The sequence below is a fragment of the Petaurus breviceps genome, unplaced genomic scaffold, assembly GCF_028583685.1.
Source record: "Petaurus breviceps papuanus isolate PSGF00001 unplaced genomic scaffold, PetGlider_PUasm1.0 128, whole genome shotgun sequence".
NCBI classification, from domain to species: domain Eukaryota; kingdom Metazoa; phylum Chordata; class Mammalia; order Diprotodontia; family Petauridae; genus Petaurus; species Petaurus breviceps.
In genome coordinates, this window is record NW_027185664.1 from 6019317 (window position 1) to 6037312 (window position 17996).

Below are 17996 nucleotides of genomic sequence, written 5' to 3' on the forward strand. Positions count from 1 at the left end.
TTTGGAAGTCACATGCACCTAACTTTTAGATTTCTTCTAAATTTATGATCTGACAGTGTACCATTTCGATATTTTCCAAGTTTGTTTATTTTAGTTCAACAGCAAACATTTATTAAGGTCTGCTGTGTTCAGGACACTGTGTTAGGGTGCTTGTTATACAAAAACAGCATAGGCCCTGCCCTCAGAGAGCTTCCATTCCTACATTCAAGGCCACTGCTCTAGTCCAGACATCATTACTTGTTATGTTGACCATTGTGATTGTTTCTAACTTTCCTTTGGAGACTATTTTTATTTGTTTTTCCATTAAGCCAAGAAGTTTTTGGTATGTTTTATTTTATTTTTAGCTTTTGCTCCAGACTTAGCATTTTAATTGTTTAACTCAGGCCAGTAATGAGGCAATTGAATCTCTTTGGGCTTCGGTTCACTTACCTTTAAAATTAGACAGTTAAACTAGACAAGTCCTTAAAGTTCCTTCCAACTCTAAAATTATTTAATTCTGTGAAGTCAGTCAAGTCACATATGGATGACACTTGATCATGCAAACCCCCACTACACTTTCCAAGACTTTGTGCTATAATTAGCCATATGAAACAGAAGATATTAAATGAAAATTTGATATAAAGTCTGTGTTATCTAAGTTAACTTTTCCAGGAATATATGTTATCTAAAATTAAGTCCTTGGAGACTCTTGTTTTGGAAAGAGCCTTGGCCTTGGAATGAGAAGATATGGACTGGAGGGCTAGCTATGACACTTATTAGATGTCTGATTGTAAGCAAGTCATTGAACTTTTCTGACCCTTAGTTTCCTCATCTGTAATATGGAGGTGGTAATATTTATACTACTCTCTTCCATCACTTTTAAAGCCATGGATCAAAAAATGCCTGTTGATTTGTTTAAAATTTAAGTCTCTAATTTAATTATATGCTAAATTGAGGAAAATAGGAGTTAAGAGGATGTAACTAATTTAATATCCTTTAGAATAGCTTTACCAAGTCAAATAGCCAGTTAAGCTGATTTTCTGTTTGGCAAAGTTTTGAATCAATTCAAAACTTGGAATTGGTTTATTGTTTTTTTTTGGCTTATAATTCTGCTCAGGTTTTGGCTGTTTCCTGGATTCTTTTGCTCAGTTGTTTCAGTCATGTCTGATTCTTTGTAACCCCATTTCAGTTTTCCTGGGAAAGGTACTAGAGTGGTTTGCCATTTCCTTCTTCAGCTCATTTTACAAATGAGGAGACTGAGGCAAACAGGGTGAAGTGACTTGCCTAAGGTCACACAGTAAATGTCTGAGGCCAGATTTGACCTCAGGAAGATGAATCTTCCTGACCCCAAGCCAGGCATTCCATCCACTGCACCACCTAGCTTCTTTCCTTGTAAGACTCTAGGAAGCAATTAATTTGCTGTGTTCCATTTTCCCTCCCTTTTGCACTTCTCCATTATTTTTCATCACTGTAGTAATTTCTGAATGCTCAAATGCTTCAGAAGATCTGTGATAATTTCCTTTTTGTTATTCCTTCAAGAAATGCAGAATACAACCTCTCTACACCTTAGGAGATGGTTCCTTGTAAGTTTTCTGGGATCATATCATTGCCACCACGTAGCCTAGTCCTGTCAAGAAGCATTTAGGGGCTTACTTTGTGCCAGGCACTGTGTTCAGCATGGGGAATGCAAATGTAGACAGAAAGACAAACATTTCTTGCCCTCAAGAAGATTATATTCCAATGGAAAGGACACACACATAAAAGGAAACTGGAAAGGAAGAGGGAGAGAGGAGGAAAGTACCCACATGATGGAGAAGGTCTGGAGAGTTAGGAGGGGAACCTGGAGGTTTGGGAAAGAACCAGCCAATCAGAGGAAGGGGCCACAGGAATGGGTGAGCTTCTGGTGAGGAGCCTTTCCATATTGGGCCAGGCTGTCTATGCCACAACATAGTCTGTTTTGGGGCTAGTACTCAAAACCTTTCCAGCATGGGAAGGATCTCACGGAGCATGAACTCCACTGGCCTGGCAATGAAGTGCCCAGGATTGCTGAGTCATCAGAACAAAAGTATTAGAGGCTATTGGCTAACACCACTGTAAGCGATTCATAATTTTCTCCTTCACTAACCACAAAAGATGACCTAATGACTCTTAAAAGGGTAAAAATATAGGATCTTTATAACTTTAGGTGGCCAGGTTTTGCTGTTTTTCAAGACTCAGAATATCAGGTATTCAACTCTGGGCTGAGTTCAGAAGAAGCTACAGGGAAGGAACATCATTATACAGGGATAAGATTCAGGAGAATAATTGTGTCTTTAATTTTTTTTAATCCAAAAATATAAGGTCACACTCCATTTATGTTATTTTCTGCTCATTTTTGCAATTTCGGGGTATGGGTGGACTGGAGTTTGGCCATTTGGTTGGTATTTTTTCACTTCCACTAAGCCCATAACTAAGATATCTTCTTTTGTATTTCTCTCATTAGCTGCTCACATTGGTGTTGGCATAAGTGGACAAGAAGGCATGCAAGCGGTCATGTCTAGTGATTACTCTTTTGCTCAGTTCAGATATCTGCAAAGACTTTTGCTGGTCCACGGTCGATGGTCCTACATCAGGATGTGCAAGTTTCTCAGATACTTCTTCTACAAGAACTTTGCATTCACTTTGGTTCATTTCTGGTATTCCTTCTTCAATGGGTACTCAGCACAGGTAATATGAGACATTTCTTTTTTAAATGGTGTAAATTTTCAGTGACTGCAGGTTATTGCTAAGTGAATTTCCACAAAACCCTAAGTTGTTGAAAATTGTGACTACTTTGTTGAAATCATAATAGCTCATTTTCATTTTAGTAATTATCTCTTTTTGGAGTAAGGATGGGTATTATTCTTTACAACTGAAGCATAGTGGGCTACATTATTTTGGCCTCTTTTACCCTGCTATAATGTTTCTGGTAGTTTTAAAATAGCAATTTATTTAGGTTTTTTAATGAATTTGTTCCCAGTTTAATATAGAGCCTGTGTATATATGTGTGTATATACTTAAAATCTTGAACTTAGAGGAAAAATAATTCAAGCTTATTTATTTATTTTTAAAAGCAATTGGGGTTAAGTGACTTGCTCAAGGTTACACGGCCAGGTGTTTCTGGGTGGGTGCTAAGTGTCTGAGTCCGGATTCGATTTCCCAGGTCATCCCGACGCTGGGGCTGGTGCTCTTACTCGCTGTGCTACCTGGCCACCCCTCAAGTTTATTTAAGTACAAGTATAGTAACGGAAATATTTGCCTAGGAAAATATAAACAAATAAACCTCTCTAATATCCTTTTTGCTGTTATTAAGTCGTACTGTTACCATCTTTGGAGTTCTTTCATACTTTTGGTGAGTCTTTGTCCTCTGTGCCTGTGTGTTAAATTGCACATCATCTCCATGTGCATTCTTCATAAGGAAACAGATTAGCATCACAGAGGACGTTTAATGTATTAGCAGCAGACAAATGAACATCCCACCCACACTTGATCCAATGCCCTGGTTTCATTTCCTTTGTGATAATCCTTATACCCACCAGGATACTTCAGAAGACAAAGACTTATAAGCATGTTCGAGGCCAAAGAGGTTCCTTTCTCCTGCCTTTTGCAGAACCACCCAGAATTCTTTTTTTTTTTTTGGAGGGAAGAAGGCAAGGCAATTGGGGTTAAGTGACTTGCCCAAGGTCACACAGCTAGTAAATGTGTCAGGTGTCTGAGGCTGAATTTGAACTCAGGTCCTTCTGACTCCAAGGCCTGTACTCTATTCACTGTGCTGCCTAGCTGCCCCAGAATTCTTTATTTTAAATTATCTTTTAGTCAGTAAATAAATGCTTATGAAGTGCCTACTGTCCCACTCTCTAAGCACTGGGGATTTTGAAATAATAGTTTCTAGCTTTCTTTCTGTTGTGGTAAGTAAATTTCAACAATTGGTCCATTCTTCATCTCTGAATAATCTTTTCATACTATAAAATCCCATTTTATGTAACTTATTTTGTAAACATTTGTCAGAATGGCAAAGGATTGACTAGTTTAAAAAAATATGTATATACATATGTGTATTCACAACACACTTTTCAATTCTAATATAATTCTTGATATCATTTTTATGTCTCCTAATATATTGATAATGGAAAACATGAAGAACATTGGCATGTTTAAAATTATTTGGGTATATTGTCAATTTTACATATGATCTAGTTTATGGAATGACCTGTGTCCTTACCCATTTTATAGAAAGAGACTTACTGAATTTCTCTTTCCTTGAATAATAGATTTGACTCAGATTTATATTAACAACACTTCTCTCTCAGGCCAGAGAAACCCTTATTACTATTTCTTCCCATTAGCAAAGTGGGATAACATATAGTTTGGGCCTACCATGTTTCTGAGACAGTGTGACCTAGTAGACAGAATAATAGGCTTGAAGTCACTAAGTATTGAATTCAAATCCTTCTTCCTGCTTATGGTACTAGCTATGTGAACGTAAGAAAGTCACTTACCTCTCTGAGCATGTTTGCTCACCTATTAAATGGGGATAATATTACCCATAGTGCCCCAGTCTTAGGAATGAATGACTTAAGTGATGGAAAATGCTTTGCAAACTTTTAAAATGCTATATAAATATCAGTTGTTGTTATTTTCATTTTAGACTGCTTATGAAGACTGGTTCATCACGCTGTACAACGTACTATATTCAAGCCTCCCTGTGCTGCTGGTCGGCTTGCTGGATCAGGTATGACCCCTGCTTTGTATAGTAAGACTGTTACATAAAAGAGCTTGGGCACATTTGGAAAAGTTAAAATAATTGTTTAAAATTTATTATTTTAGTTTTCCTTAATGCAATAAGAGTGATTAAAATGCTAAAATAACAGAGGAGCAAGGCTCACTTCTATTCCAGGCTTTCTTCTCACCGTAAAGTTGAGGAGGAGGCACTATAATTTAACACATTACCTGTAACAGATTTTTTTCCCCCAGTTTACAATATTTTTTTCTCTTTTTTTGAGGGGCAATTGGGGTTAAGTGACTTGCCCAAGGTCACACAGCTAGTAAGTGTGAAGTGTCTGAGATCCGATTTGAACTCAGGTCCTCCTGATTCCAGGGTCAGTGCTCTGTTCACTGCACTACCTACCTGCCCCAAGTGCTGCTTTTCTTAACCTAACTGAATTGGGTTATGATTATGGAAAAGCTTTTTAATTTTATATAATCAAAAGTGTACTCTTTTATGGCTGTCTCTATTCATTGTTTGGTCCCACCTATCCTTAGTTGAGCAAAGTGCCTCCTTCCATTATCCTTATTTTTTTTTTTTAATGATGTGACCTTTCATATGTAGGACACATCCATTTGGATATAGTATCAAACAGTGGTGTCAAACTCAAATAAAAACAGATTCCTTGCCACTGAATGCTAACTTTGGAAAACTACAAATTAACATTATGTTGTGTTATAGTTAATTTTGTTAAACATTCTCCAGTGTTTAAATTTTTTTTTTAATGTGAGTCTGAGTCACTGGGGAGTTTTCCTTGTGGATATGGCTGAGGGTTTGACATGTCTGGTATAAGATATTTATCTAAATTTAATCCCAGAATTCTTTTCATCTTGATAGAATTTTCCAAAGCTTGTACCACTGCTAACATATCCTTCTCAAACCCCAACTGTCGCCACCATTCCATGATAAAACACTGGAATAGAAGAATTTATGTAGGTTATCTTAGAAGACTATGTAGGTAAATCTGGAAGGGACTAGAGACATCTCAAGAACACACCCAGTAATAGACTATATATCTGCCATCCAACCACCAGCCAAGCAAACCATGGAAGCTCTCATCACCAAAATGTGTGGGGTTTTTGTTTGTTTTGTATGGATTTTTGTGGTTATGGATATGTATGAATGAGATTGACAAAAACAAAAAATCCTGAGTCTAGTGTAGCTTCCTCCATGCTTCTGAAAGGAAAAACAGTGGAGAAAGGAACAGAGGGTGTTGTCCAACACAAAAACCCTTATCTTGTCATCAAAAAAAAATGTAATCATCATATTTGACATGTGACCTATATCCGACAATCACTGAATTAACAGACTGCTAGAGGAACTAAAACATATCCATGTCAACATCCTCACTATAAAATTAAACCAAAAAATCTAGAGAAATAATAGCTAAAGGGAAAGGCAAGTTGGAGACTTTTTTTAGAAGGGTGAATAAACTAGATGGAGGAATTGGTTTGATTATGCACTTTCCTAAAGACAATAAGAAATTTTGTTTGATGGGGATGACCAGTTATCTCTTCTTAGAAAGCAAGCTCCTTAAAGAGCTATCTCAGGGTGGCTGGGTGGCGCAGTGAGTGGAGCACTGACCCTGCAGTCAGGAGGACCTGAGTTCAGATCTGGCCTCAGACACTTAACACTTACTAGCTGTGTGACCTTGGGCAAGTCACTTAACCCTAATTGCCCTGCCCTCCAAAAAAAAAAGACAAAAAGTAAAAATAAAGAGCTATCTTTAAAAGATATAGGGGGCGGCCAGGTAGCACAGCAAGTAAGAGCACCGGCTCCAGTGTTGAGAAGACCTGGAGATCAAATCCCGGGCTCAGACACTTAGCACCCACCCAGAAACACCTGGCCATGTAACCTTGAGCAAGTTACTTAACCCCAATTGCTTAGGGGCGGCCAGGTGGCTCAGCGAGTAAGGGCGCCGGCTCCAGTGTCGGGATGACCTGGATCAGGGTCCGGGCTCAGATACTTAGCACCACACCCAGAAATAACTGGCCGTGTAACCTTGAGCAAGTTACTTAACCCCTATTGCTTTAAAAAAAAAAAATAAAATAAAAGATAAAGAAAAATCTGAACTGCAGTGAACATTCTCAGTCTTGGTGAATGGTGGGCACTGCAGTCGTGGAGTGTGGTATCTCCATATTGTCAGATGCGGTTTCTTTGTCAGCAGGTTTTAATTAAATATTTTCCTTTGTTACAAGGATGGGGTTAGTTAAGGGGAAATAAGTGGTATAGAAAAAATGACAATAAAACCTTTGAATACTGTAGCAGGTTGAAGCAGGTGAAGAGTAAATATAATAAAAATGTGTTTTAGCAAACTTCACAACTCTAGAAAGGAAACCATCTACCATATATATATAAAGCACCCACCAGTTGTGTCCCTGACCTGGGCACTGTAATGTCGCATTGACCTCCTTTGTGCTGATGGCTAATGACTCTTATTTTATTTTTCTCTTAAGGATGTGAGTGACAAACTGAGTCTCCGCTTCCCCAGCTTATATGTAGTAGGACAGAGAGACTCATTGTTTAACTATAAGAAATTCTTCATCAGCTTGTTCCATGGAATCTTGACATCATTGATCCTCTTCTTCATACCATACGGAGCTTATCTACAAACCATGGGGCAAGATGGGGAGGCGCCTTCAGACTACCAATCCTTTGCTGTTACGGTTGCATCTGCCCTTACAATAACAGTCAATTTTCAGGTAAGCAGATTTAATTGAATAATTTCTGGGATAATTTAGCAGAATTGGCTGAATAATTTCAATTAGTTGAATAACATATGTTGATATAATAAATAATATGTTTCTATATCATCCATATTACACACATTTATGTATATTCAGGCATGAACTTCTATCCTCTCTCCAACTTTCTATACCATGAATATAATGTTCATACCTTTTTTCTCCAGGCAATTAAGGATGCTAAGGCTGATTTGGGGCTGAAGAGCTTCCAAATTAATTCATATCCAAATTGCTAAATTCTAGACCCATCTATTCTTTCTTTCTTAAAAGAAAGAAAAAGCCCTGACCCTGGAGTCAGAGGACCCGGGTTCAGGTTTAAGTTTGCTCTTCACTAGCTGTGTAAGTTTGATCATTTAATGTCTCTGAGTCTTAGTTACCTCTCCTGAGAAATGGAGATGATAACACATGCTCTGCCGACTCTCCAGGGGGTTGTGCAGACCAAGTAAGAGGAGGTAGATAGGGGGCCTTGCAGCCTTTGAGCACTTAGCTGAATGTTACTATTATTGTTCACTGACCGCTAAATGAGCACTGTTTTCTCTTTGCCTTACCAACAGATCGGCTTAGATACTTCCTACTGGACTTTTGTGAATGCTTTTTCCATTTTTGGGAGCATTGCTCTTTACTTTGGCATCATGTTTGACTTTCACAGTGCAGGAATCCATGTTCTCTTCCCATCTGCTTTCCAATTCACAGGTCAGTTCTTTCTACATTCCTAACATAAATTACAAGAAAATGCCTCTTTTTTTTCAGCTTCTAAAAGGAATAAATTCTGTATATTGCTGTATTGGTCAGCGGTCCTAGAGATTGTTTCCTTCTTTAAAAATCTAGTTCAAACTAAAAAAATTAAAACCTACTTAAATTCTAAGATTCTATAAGAGATTTGCTATAAATTTCCTTTTCCCTGTGGCGACTCTGAAATTGACAAGTCTTGTTGTTTCATCCTTGTTCAGATACAAAGTCATTCCAATGGCCTCACAATTACCAGAAACTGCTCACTATGTTCATTAAGTAATTAGAGGCACTGCAAAAGTTAAATCAAAAAGACCATTCTATGATTCCTTTGAACTTAAAATCATAACATACAAAGCAATAACCAGGCAAAATTGGCCTTAAGGGATGCTAATTATTGCATCTAAATTGGTTGTTTGTATCAGATTACTAATTTTATTTCTGAATTAGTATTATCATTTTCCCAGACCTAATAAATGTTAATTGAAGCTTCAAAATGATATCTGACCAAAACTATAAATCAGTCAGTCCTTTAAAAAAAACCAAACCCTGATGAAGAACTTAATTTGATTTTCCCATATGTTAGAACAACACAGGCTTATTTTTTATTCTGAGCATTTTTCAGTTATGTGGTCAACTCAGTTCTATCCATGATAACAGGAGACACAGTATTGTGTGTAATCTAAAAAGCTTTAAAATGGGTATTTTTTTTTCCCTGGAAAGGTCATGGAGAGTAAGGGTAAGCACATTTACCTATTACTTTACTCATTTTACTTTGTTGGGCTGATATTTCATTATTATGTGTTCCATGGAAATGTGTTGAGAGCTGTGGGAGTTTGGGGGGGAGATAGTATCCTGGCTTCAACAAATCAGCTATGCCCATTCTAGTCATGAATATTCAGGAGTTGATTCTGGTTTTTAGATAATAGGGAGGATGTCATTGCCAAATGACAAGGAATTTTCTTTCTATTATCATTCTTCATAGGAACTGCTCCAAATGCCCTGAGGCAGCCATATCTTTGGTTAACCATCATTTTAACAGTTGCAGTGTGCTTGCTTCCCATTATTGCCTTACGTTTCTTGTGTATGACAATCTGGCCATCAGAAAGCGACAAGGTAGGTAGAAGTATAATCCTTCTTTAATTCAATAAGAATTTATGAGGCATCTATTATATTCAATAAGGGCAGCTTGGTGGCACAGTGGATAGAGTGATGGCCTGCAGTCAGAAAGATTCATCTTCCTCAATTCAAATTTGGCCTTAGATACTTAATAGTTGTGTGACCCTGGGCAAGTCACTTAATCTTGTTTGCCTTAGTTTCCTCATCTGTAAAATGAGCTGGAGAAGGAAATGGCAAACTACTCCAGTATCTTTGCCAAGAAAACCCCAAATGGGGTCACAAAGGGTTGGACACAACTGAAAAACAACATCACTATATGCAATGCACCATACTAGGTACTAGGGACACAAAGAGGAAACAAAACAGTGAATGCCCTCAAGGGGCATATAGTTGAAGAAAGGGGATAAGATAGGTATAAATGAGTAAAATGCCAGGTATGATGTGATAAGTGCATGGAGAGAGATCACTATGCACAGCAGGGCCTCTCAGAGAAGGTGTCATAGAAAAGGAGGCCCCTCACTTGAAGGACTTCAGTTGGCAGGAATGCGGGAGACTCTTCCTGGGATATGCCCATGCAAAGAGGCTGGAGAGTATAGGGCACAAATCCATGAACATAAAGGAGTACAGTTTGATAGAACAGGTAAAGGTAAATAGTGTGAGGTAAGGGTGGAAAGACAGGTTGGAGCCAGACTGTGGAGGGCTTTGACTGCCAAGCTGAAACATTTATATTTTATTTGGAGCCACTCAAAATGTTTGCGCAGGGTGTTGAGGGGAACAAACATGTATTTAAAGATTCTCTCTAGTAACAGTGTGAAGAGTTGGTTTGAAGAAGACTAGCTAGGAGACAGGCCACTCTTTTGCAATATTAAGACAAGGTAGAACAAGCCTGGTGATGTGTGTATGTGGGGTGGGGGGAGAATAGAGAATATATAGATTCAATGAAATTTAGGAACTAATTAGCTATGAAGAGGAAGAGGGAGAGGAAGGAATATGGCAGTGTAACAGCAAGACTGAAAGGGGTATAAAAACACAAATTGAGTGGAATTTAGGAACTGATTAACTATGGGTGGAAGTGGTGGGGAGTGATGAGAAAAAGATAAGAGTCAAACATGACAGATTTTTGCCTGCATTTCTGGGAAGGAGGTTGTCTCACCAATAGAAATAATTATTTATGGGGAGGAAATCTTCTCCCTTTCCAAGTGATTCCTCCTCATCTTCCTACATGTCTCCCTAATTAAAAAAAAAACAAGTTTTCCTTTCCCTTCCTCTGTTTCTCTTCCCCCTCACTCCCAAACTTATGGAGAAAATCATCTACACAGTATACCTCTATGTCCACTCTCACCTCTGCCCTTTGCAATCTGGCTGCTGTCCCCATCGTTGTAAATTGCTCTCTGGAAAATCAGCACTGCCCTTCTAAGCACCAAACCCAATTGTGTTTCTTTGGTCCTTGTCCTTGACCTCTTGGCAGCATATCCAGCACTCCTATATGTCACTTAAGTCTACTCAATAGGATGCTTTGTCAACAAAGGAGACGCTGAACTTTCCTGGTTCACCTCCTCCATTTCCAACCACTCGTTTAGTTTCCTTTCCTTACTCCTTCTCTTCTTTCTGTCTCCTTAAAATAGGTTTTCCCTTGTTTCTCTTCCCTCTCTCTACTGCCCTCTTTGCTATTGTTGTTCGTTTACTTTATTTGCTAGTGTAGTTTCAATCTATTCATCCAGTTTAGATGATTCCTAAGGCTGTATTTCCAGCCCTGACCTCCTTCCTGTGCTCTAGAGCAATATGGCTCCCCATACCTGCAAGCTCATTATTTTCTGCTTAAACCACAATTCCCTGAGTCTCCCAGATTTTAAATTGGTGTTATTTTCACTCTAACCTCTTTTTCACTTCTCCAGACTTTCACTAATTCTTATGCATTGCTAATCCTTAGCAACTTTCATATTCCACCTCTCCTTTCTACTCCCAGTGCTTCTACCTTGGTACATGCCTTCATTATCATCTACCTGGATGATTACAGCTGGTCTCCTGTCAGATCATTCCCCTTTTACTCTTGCCTTGCTCCCCTCCAGTCCATGCCAGAATAATCTTCCTTATAATCAGGTCATTTCTCTGGGAGATAATGTTGGGCCATAGAAAGAACATTATATAGAGAGTCAGAGCACCTACATTCAAATTCCAGCTACATCATTTACCACCTGTGTGACCTTGACCAGTTTGTTTAACCTCTAAGAGCTTCACTTTTATTATCTGCAAAATGAGGAGATTGAACTAGATGACCTACAAGGTCTCTTCCAGATATAAATCTATAATCTTATGGTATGCTAAAAAAAATAAATAAACAATGACTCCTTATTGACTCCTAAATAAAGATCAAACTACTTTGCTTGGCATTCCAAGCCCTTTACAATTTGTCAGGTTCTTGTCTTTCCTTGTCTTTTGCATTATTTCCTTCCATATAATTTATACATTAGCCATAATGGTCTTCTCTCTGCCCCTGAACACATCTCTCCTTTCCAATTCTTTGCCTTAGTTCATATACTGTTCCCTGTTCTTGAAAGGATTCCCTTCCTACCTTCGTCTGTAAAATGCCTATCAATCCTTTCAAATCCATGTTACCATCACCTCTTCTATGAATATTTCCTTGATCTCTGTCACTCTACTACTAAAGAATTTATTTCTACATTTACTAGACTTACCAAGGATTTTTTTTTTACCTGTGTACATAATGGGCAAATTTGATCATGAACATCCAAACAGGATTCACAGCCATGTACTTCTCTGAAGTGGAGTACAGCTGGTCAATTTGTATTCTTACTGTTAGGTTGGGAAGAAAAGGGATAAATTGGAGGTAGTTCAGAACTGAAAGATGAACATTTTGCTCTTAGTTGAAGATTGGTACTTATTATTGTTACTTATCATCTGCTACTCTGCCAATTGATGTAGGAATGCTATTTGCAATTCATGTTTTGGGTCTGATATCCTGGCATTTTCCAGGGTACAAACATGAGCTAATACATCTGAAATAAATATTACTCATCTCTCTCACACATGCACGCCTGCACACACACACAATTGAAAGGAGATTTGGGAGAGAACAGTACAATCCTAGAAGAAGGAAGTAAAATGTTAGGAAATTGAGAGACATGGTCAGTGGGCTGCAGTAACCAAATTGTGGTTGGCTCATATTAGGAACAAGTACTGCAAGTCAGTCAGGTGCTTTCCATTGTCCTGCTAGGAACAGCATTCTTTCTCAAAATAACACATTTCCCCATAGTTTCTTCATGTTGACATTACCTTGTTTACCCACAGATCTTTGTAGTGATGTCAGTTTCCCTAGAAGTACAACTAAGACGTTCCTAAATTCTTATTTCCACTCTGTAATCTTTTGTCCCTTTGACGTCACATAGTATTTTTTTTTGTTTCATACCTTTTTCAATGTACTCATCATGTAATATCTCATTTTCTAGCCCTATGGGTTTGTTAACTGCCTGCTAGACTTTGTAAGATGCAAGAGAGCAGCAACCATGGCTTACTGAGACCTTGTACTTCCTTTAGTGCACAACAGCAAAACCGAGTGCACATACGGCACCTATTTGAAGAATGAATACTTGATTGAGTTCAGTTTTTAAATATGTCACTTTTACAGGGATGACAGTACATACCCATGGAGTTATTCAGCAGTTACTTGGAAATATGGGACTGAAATACAAGTATATATTCAGTCCTGAAGAAAAGGGGAAACTGGGTCATATTTGAACACAGGGTTGAAGTATACACACACACACACACACACACGTATGTATGTGTGTATATGTATGGAAAGAGAGAGAAGAGCTAAAATGATCAATAATCAAAGTACAAACAGAGGGATTTTTTATGTTGACAGTAAAGAAAACCACTTTATCCTCTAAGAACAGGAAAGGTGAGTGTAAAGAAATAGAAATGTTATCAGGGTAAAGAGGAAAAAAGGAATGAAGGCACTCAAAATGATAATTTCAGTTTTCTCAGTAAACTAGAAGATAAGGCCATCTTTTCAGACAGTGGGATAAACACTTGAGTGTTCAAAATGAGTGGGAAAGGTTTGGAATAACTGTTGCATGGGATATGGAAGAGTCAATAAAGGATGAATAAAAGGATTACTATGGGTACTTCTAGTCCACATGAGATTAGACAGCATAAATGTATAGTGCACCAGTCAGCATGGTTTTACATGTTCTATCAGCAGCAATAGGCAGCTTAGGAGTGGAACATATAAATAGGAGGTGCCCAAAACTGGAACTTGACAAGTATAGAGAAGGACAGATTCAATGGTAAAAGTGAAGGGAAACATGACAGTGGCCAAACATTAGGTCAAAACTTCGTAGGAAGGAAAGGAATATAGCCTATGTATATGTTAAAGTGATTTTTAAAATGACATTCCTCTTGCTTGAAATTTTATAAGATTTGAACTGAGATGGGCAGTTAGTGGCACAGGTGGATACAGTACTGGCCCTGGATTCAGGAGGACCTGAGTTCAAATATGGCCTCAGATACTGTGTGACCCTGGTCAAGTCACTTAACCCCAAGTGCCTCCAAAAACAAAGATCTGAACTGAGAAGAGTGTTCTGTTTTTCTTGTCTACATCTCGTCTTACAAATAAATTTAAACCAAGAGTTGGTTATCTGTTTAAAAAAAAAAATCTGTTCTAGCCAGTGCAAAATATCTACTACCCTTTACACACTTTCCAATATTTTATGATTTATATATTTTAGCATTTGTGCCTTTGTTTTAATTCTTGCCTACAGTCTGATTTCTTTTATGCTTTATTGATTCTAAGGCCTGATCATTTATTAAGCATTTTATTAAGTACCTTCTTTGTGCCAGACACTGTGCTAGGGGTTGGGGATTCAATGAAAGAAAAAAGGAAAAACCAGTCCCTGATATAAAGCATCTCAGTCTAGTGAGGGAGACATCATGCAAACAACTATATAAAAACAAGACATATGGAGGATAAATTGGACAATTCCAGAGAGAAGGCACTGAGATGGAGGAGGACTAAGAAAGACTTCTTGTGGAAGGTCCTAGGAGGGCATTCAAATGATGCATCAGCCTTAACCTCATACATTCATTTCCTTGTTGCAGATTCAGAAAAGTCGTAAAAAATATAAAACAGAAGAGCAGTGGAAACGGAGGCAAAATGTGTTTCTCCGGGGAGCATCATCTCGTCGCTCTGCTTACGCCTTCTCCCATCAGCGGGGATATGCTGACCTCATCTCCTCAGGACGCAGCATACGCAAAAAGCGATCACCCTTGGATGCGATCATAGCAGATGGCACTGCAGAATACAGACGAACCGTAGACAGCTGATGCAGATTCTTCCATGGGAATAGTTTTACTGGAGTAATTGCACAAAGAAAAAATATACCTTTATATATATTTTTATGACCAACTCTCAGGACTTTTTAAAAAATTGAATTTGACACAGGGACATTGAGGATGAGAAACCTTTATACATGAATAACTACTTGGTTGGGACTATTAAAAATTAGATAAGCCAAGTATGAGTATTTTTTTAATTCCTTTAGTCAAACATTTATAGTCATGAAATTATCCAAGATATTTGTTACTCAAAGGATTTATTTTTTCAAACCTTAAACTCATAGTGATGTGACACTCGAAACAGCAAATATGTATATATATATATATATATATAATATATGCATTATATATTATATATAGTTAATACACATGATGTGTAACAAAATTAAAGCTAATGTCTCCTGTCAGTAATATGCAACACGAATAATCAAAATGCTTATTAAGTTCTCTAGGCCACTATATAAATATGACTTTTCACTCGAGAGGACACCAGGAAAAGAGTATGATTAAATACTCCTTATCTGGGAGCTGAGGGTTCTGAAGGCCTCTGCAAAGTCATAACTGGGCTGCATAGTTTAACACTCACTTGTTTTTGGAATATTTGGTTTAACAAATTAGTGCAATCCAAACAAAAAGTCCATTGAATTTGGCACGTGTCTCCTTTGTTTCTTTTTCGTGCAAGTCTAATACAATTCATTATAATAACTTTTAATCTTCTCAAAGCATGTCATTTAGAAAATATCCTAAAGTCCTACTGTAAAAACCTTTTTTTCTAAAAAGAAAATCTACATATTTTTTATTTGTAATACAACTACGTACATGTGGAAAATAGTGATAAATCAAGTATTTTTGCAGAGCTTTCTTTTGAGAAGCAAACTTTTGTGCCTGTCTATATATAATTATAAAGTATTTTTTATAAGAGAAATGAGTAACAGAGACCTCATTCTTTATCACTTGGATGTTTCTAGAGTTGCCTTGAGAAAAAGAAAAGGATGTGATTAACCACATTTCGAAGGATGTTAGTATGTATTCATTTCAAACTACCATTTTAGTTTAATTATGGGAAGCATCCTTTAAAGATTTTTGTCCAAAGGCTTTCCTCATTTCTGTTGAGAATGTACACTAGTTTCTTTTGCTAGTGAAGATCTAATGTTTCACCAATACTGCCCTCTACCAACACGCTGCTATTCAATGTTAAAAATATCTGCCTGTCACGTTAATTCCTTTTAAAGAGCTTAAAAATGTATATAGTTCTTCCAGGTGCGACAAGAGAATGTATAGTTCTTCATTTTGTGGAAATAAAGAAAGTTTACAACTTTTCCTTTATCATGTGAATAAAAAAGAATGTAAAATTCACTTTTTTTTAAACAAAGGTAAACTGAGTGTACAATTCTGTCAATTTCATATTTCTCTTCTGTTCTGTGGTAATTGAATGTGGGGAAGATTGACAATGCGAATGTGTCAAAGACATACCGTAGGGTGCAATATTAACAATCTGAATATGCAAATTGCTATGGAAAATGATTTCCTTTTATCTGTAAATCTGAGATTTTATGTGTACATATTTTGTTTAAAGAGTAATAAATGCTTTAGTAATATATCTTGGAAAATGATCATCTTTTCACAGACGTATGAAGCTTCCCTGGATTATAAATATAGAAGAAGGAATCTGATGCTTGGATGGGTTCTGTAAAGTATAGTTCATATAGGATGATGAGGCTGGAGATTGGAGGAGTTGAGAGTTTTAATGCAGAAGCGAATCTACTATGAGATGGTGGAGTGGAAGGAGCAATTGCCTTGAAGTCCAAGGCCAGGATACAAGCTCCTTGGATTGCCCTTCTACCTGCGTGAATTTGTGTAAGCCACTGATACTAGCTGGGGTTCCATCTTCTATGAGCTAGGGGTGATGGTGACACCTGTAGTCTGCTATCTCTAGGTAATCACAAGGCACTGAAGCAAGTTGGATTGATTCCAAAATACATATTTTTAATGGGGTTCAGTAACCAGGCAAGTAAATGATATATTTGCAAAGAAACAGATAGGTTTATGGCCTCAAATGACACACACCAAAAAGAAAATCTAAAACTGATCAGTATTGTAAACTCATTAGGAGAAATATAATGGGAGCAGACCATGCTTTGCCCTGTAAAACAATGTAATTAAACACACATCTACCATGCATCTACTGTGTGCAGGCCCTAAGGATGAAGATTTTTTTTAAAGCCTAGATCATGCCTTTTCTATTGTAATAGTCAGTAAGCCATTGAATTTGTACTATGGAGTGTGTGTGAATAGTTAATTAATTTCTTCATCTCATTTTATGGCCTTCCATTTAACAGAAGATGTTTAAGTGAGGGTTTTTGTTGTAATTAGGTGGCCACACAAGGAAAGGAAAGGAACTTCGAACAAAACTGGTATCCTAGTAAGATTTATTGAAGGGTAATTTTTGTATCCTGGAGGGGTGGAGAAGGGGAGGTAGAGATGAAGTAAGTCTTCCAGTCTCCGTCTCAAAGTGGGTCCTAGCTACCTGGGAAAACACCTGCAATGTCCGATCTACTTGTTGGGGTACAACAAGCAAGATGATGACTCCCCAGCTTCCCTTTTTAGAATCTGGAAGGTCCCATCTGTTTTGACATATGTCAATCATACTTCTTCAGATTTCCTCACTTCCCATGCATATTAAAGTAAGCTCATGGAGAGGCAAGGTCCATTTCCAGATTTCTGGTTTGGGGTCTTTGAACACTGTAATTGGTTGAGAAGGAAAAGGAAGAAGAAGAGAGGAGAAAGAATCCAACTCATCTTATGACAGCATAGAATGATGGAAAAAAACACTCGATCCGGGGTCGAGGGACATAGGTTGGAATCCAAACTCTACTACAATAGCCTTTGTGATCTCGAGCTTATTATACAATAAGATTGTTGGGCCCTTCCAGCTCTAAAGCTCTGGTCCTACAATGAAGGCTGGGGGGAGCCAGGGAAAAGGAAGGATTTGTTTTTCTATCCCCAACCTCAGCACAATGCCTGGCACAGAGTAGGCAATAAATGCTTGTTGACTGATTAAGGAAGACTCAATGGAGGAAGTGGCAATTGAGAGAGAAGGAAGGATTTTCACCAAGAGAAATGTGGGAGGATGTAGAGGTGATGGAACCCTGGATGTAACATACTGAATATGTTAGACTTTTTTATATTTTGTTTAGTTTGTGGACCTTTTTCTTCTTATTCTTCATACTTTCCTTATAAGGGATGGCTCTCTTATAAGAGGGTAGGGGAAGAACATAGTGATA

The 17996-nt window shown here is 37.8% G+C and overlaps 1 protein-coding gene across 1 annotated transcript in view; it reads left to right on the forward strand.

Moving 5' to 3' along the window:
- LOC138171903 (phospholipid-transporting ATPase IC) overlaps positions 1–16310 on the forward strand; it is a 164404-nt gene extending 148094 nt beyond the window's left edge. The window contains exons 23-28 of the mRNA XM_069101458.1: positions 2462–2685; positions 4646–4729; positions 7219–7464; positions 8061–8199; positions 9221–9351; positions 14476–16310. Coding sequence (XP_068957559.1) covers positions 2462–2685; positions 4646–4729; positions 7219–7464; positions 8061–8199; positions 9221–9351; positions 14476–14700 — 1049 coding nt within the window. The 3' untranslated portion in view covers positions 14701–16310. The remainder of the gene's footprint in view (positions 1–2461; positions 2686–4645; positions 4730–7218; positions 7465–8060; positions 8200–9220; positions 9352–14475) is intronic.
- Positions 16311–17996: the final 1686 nt, after the last annotated feature.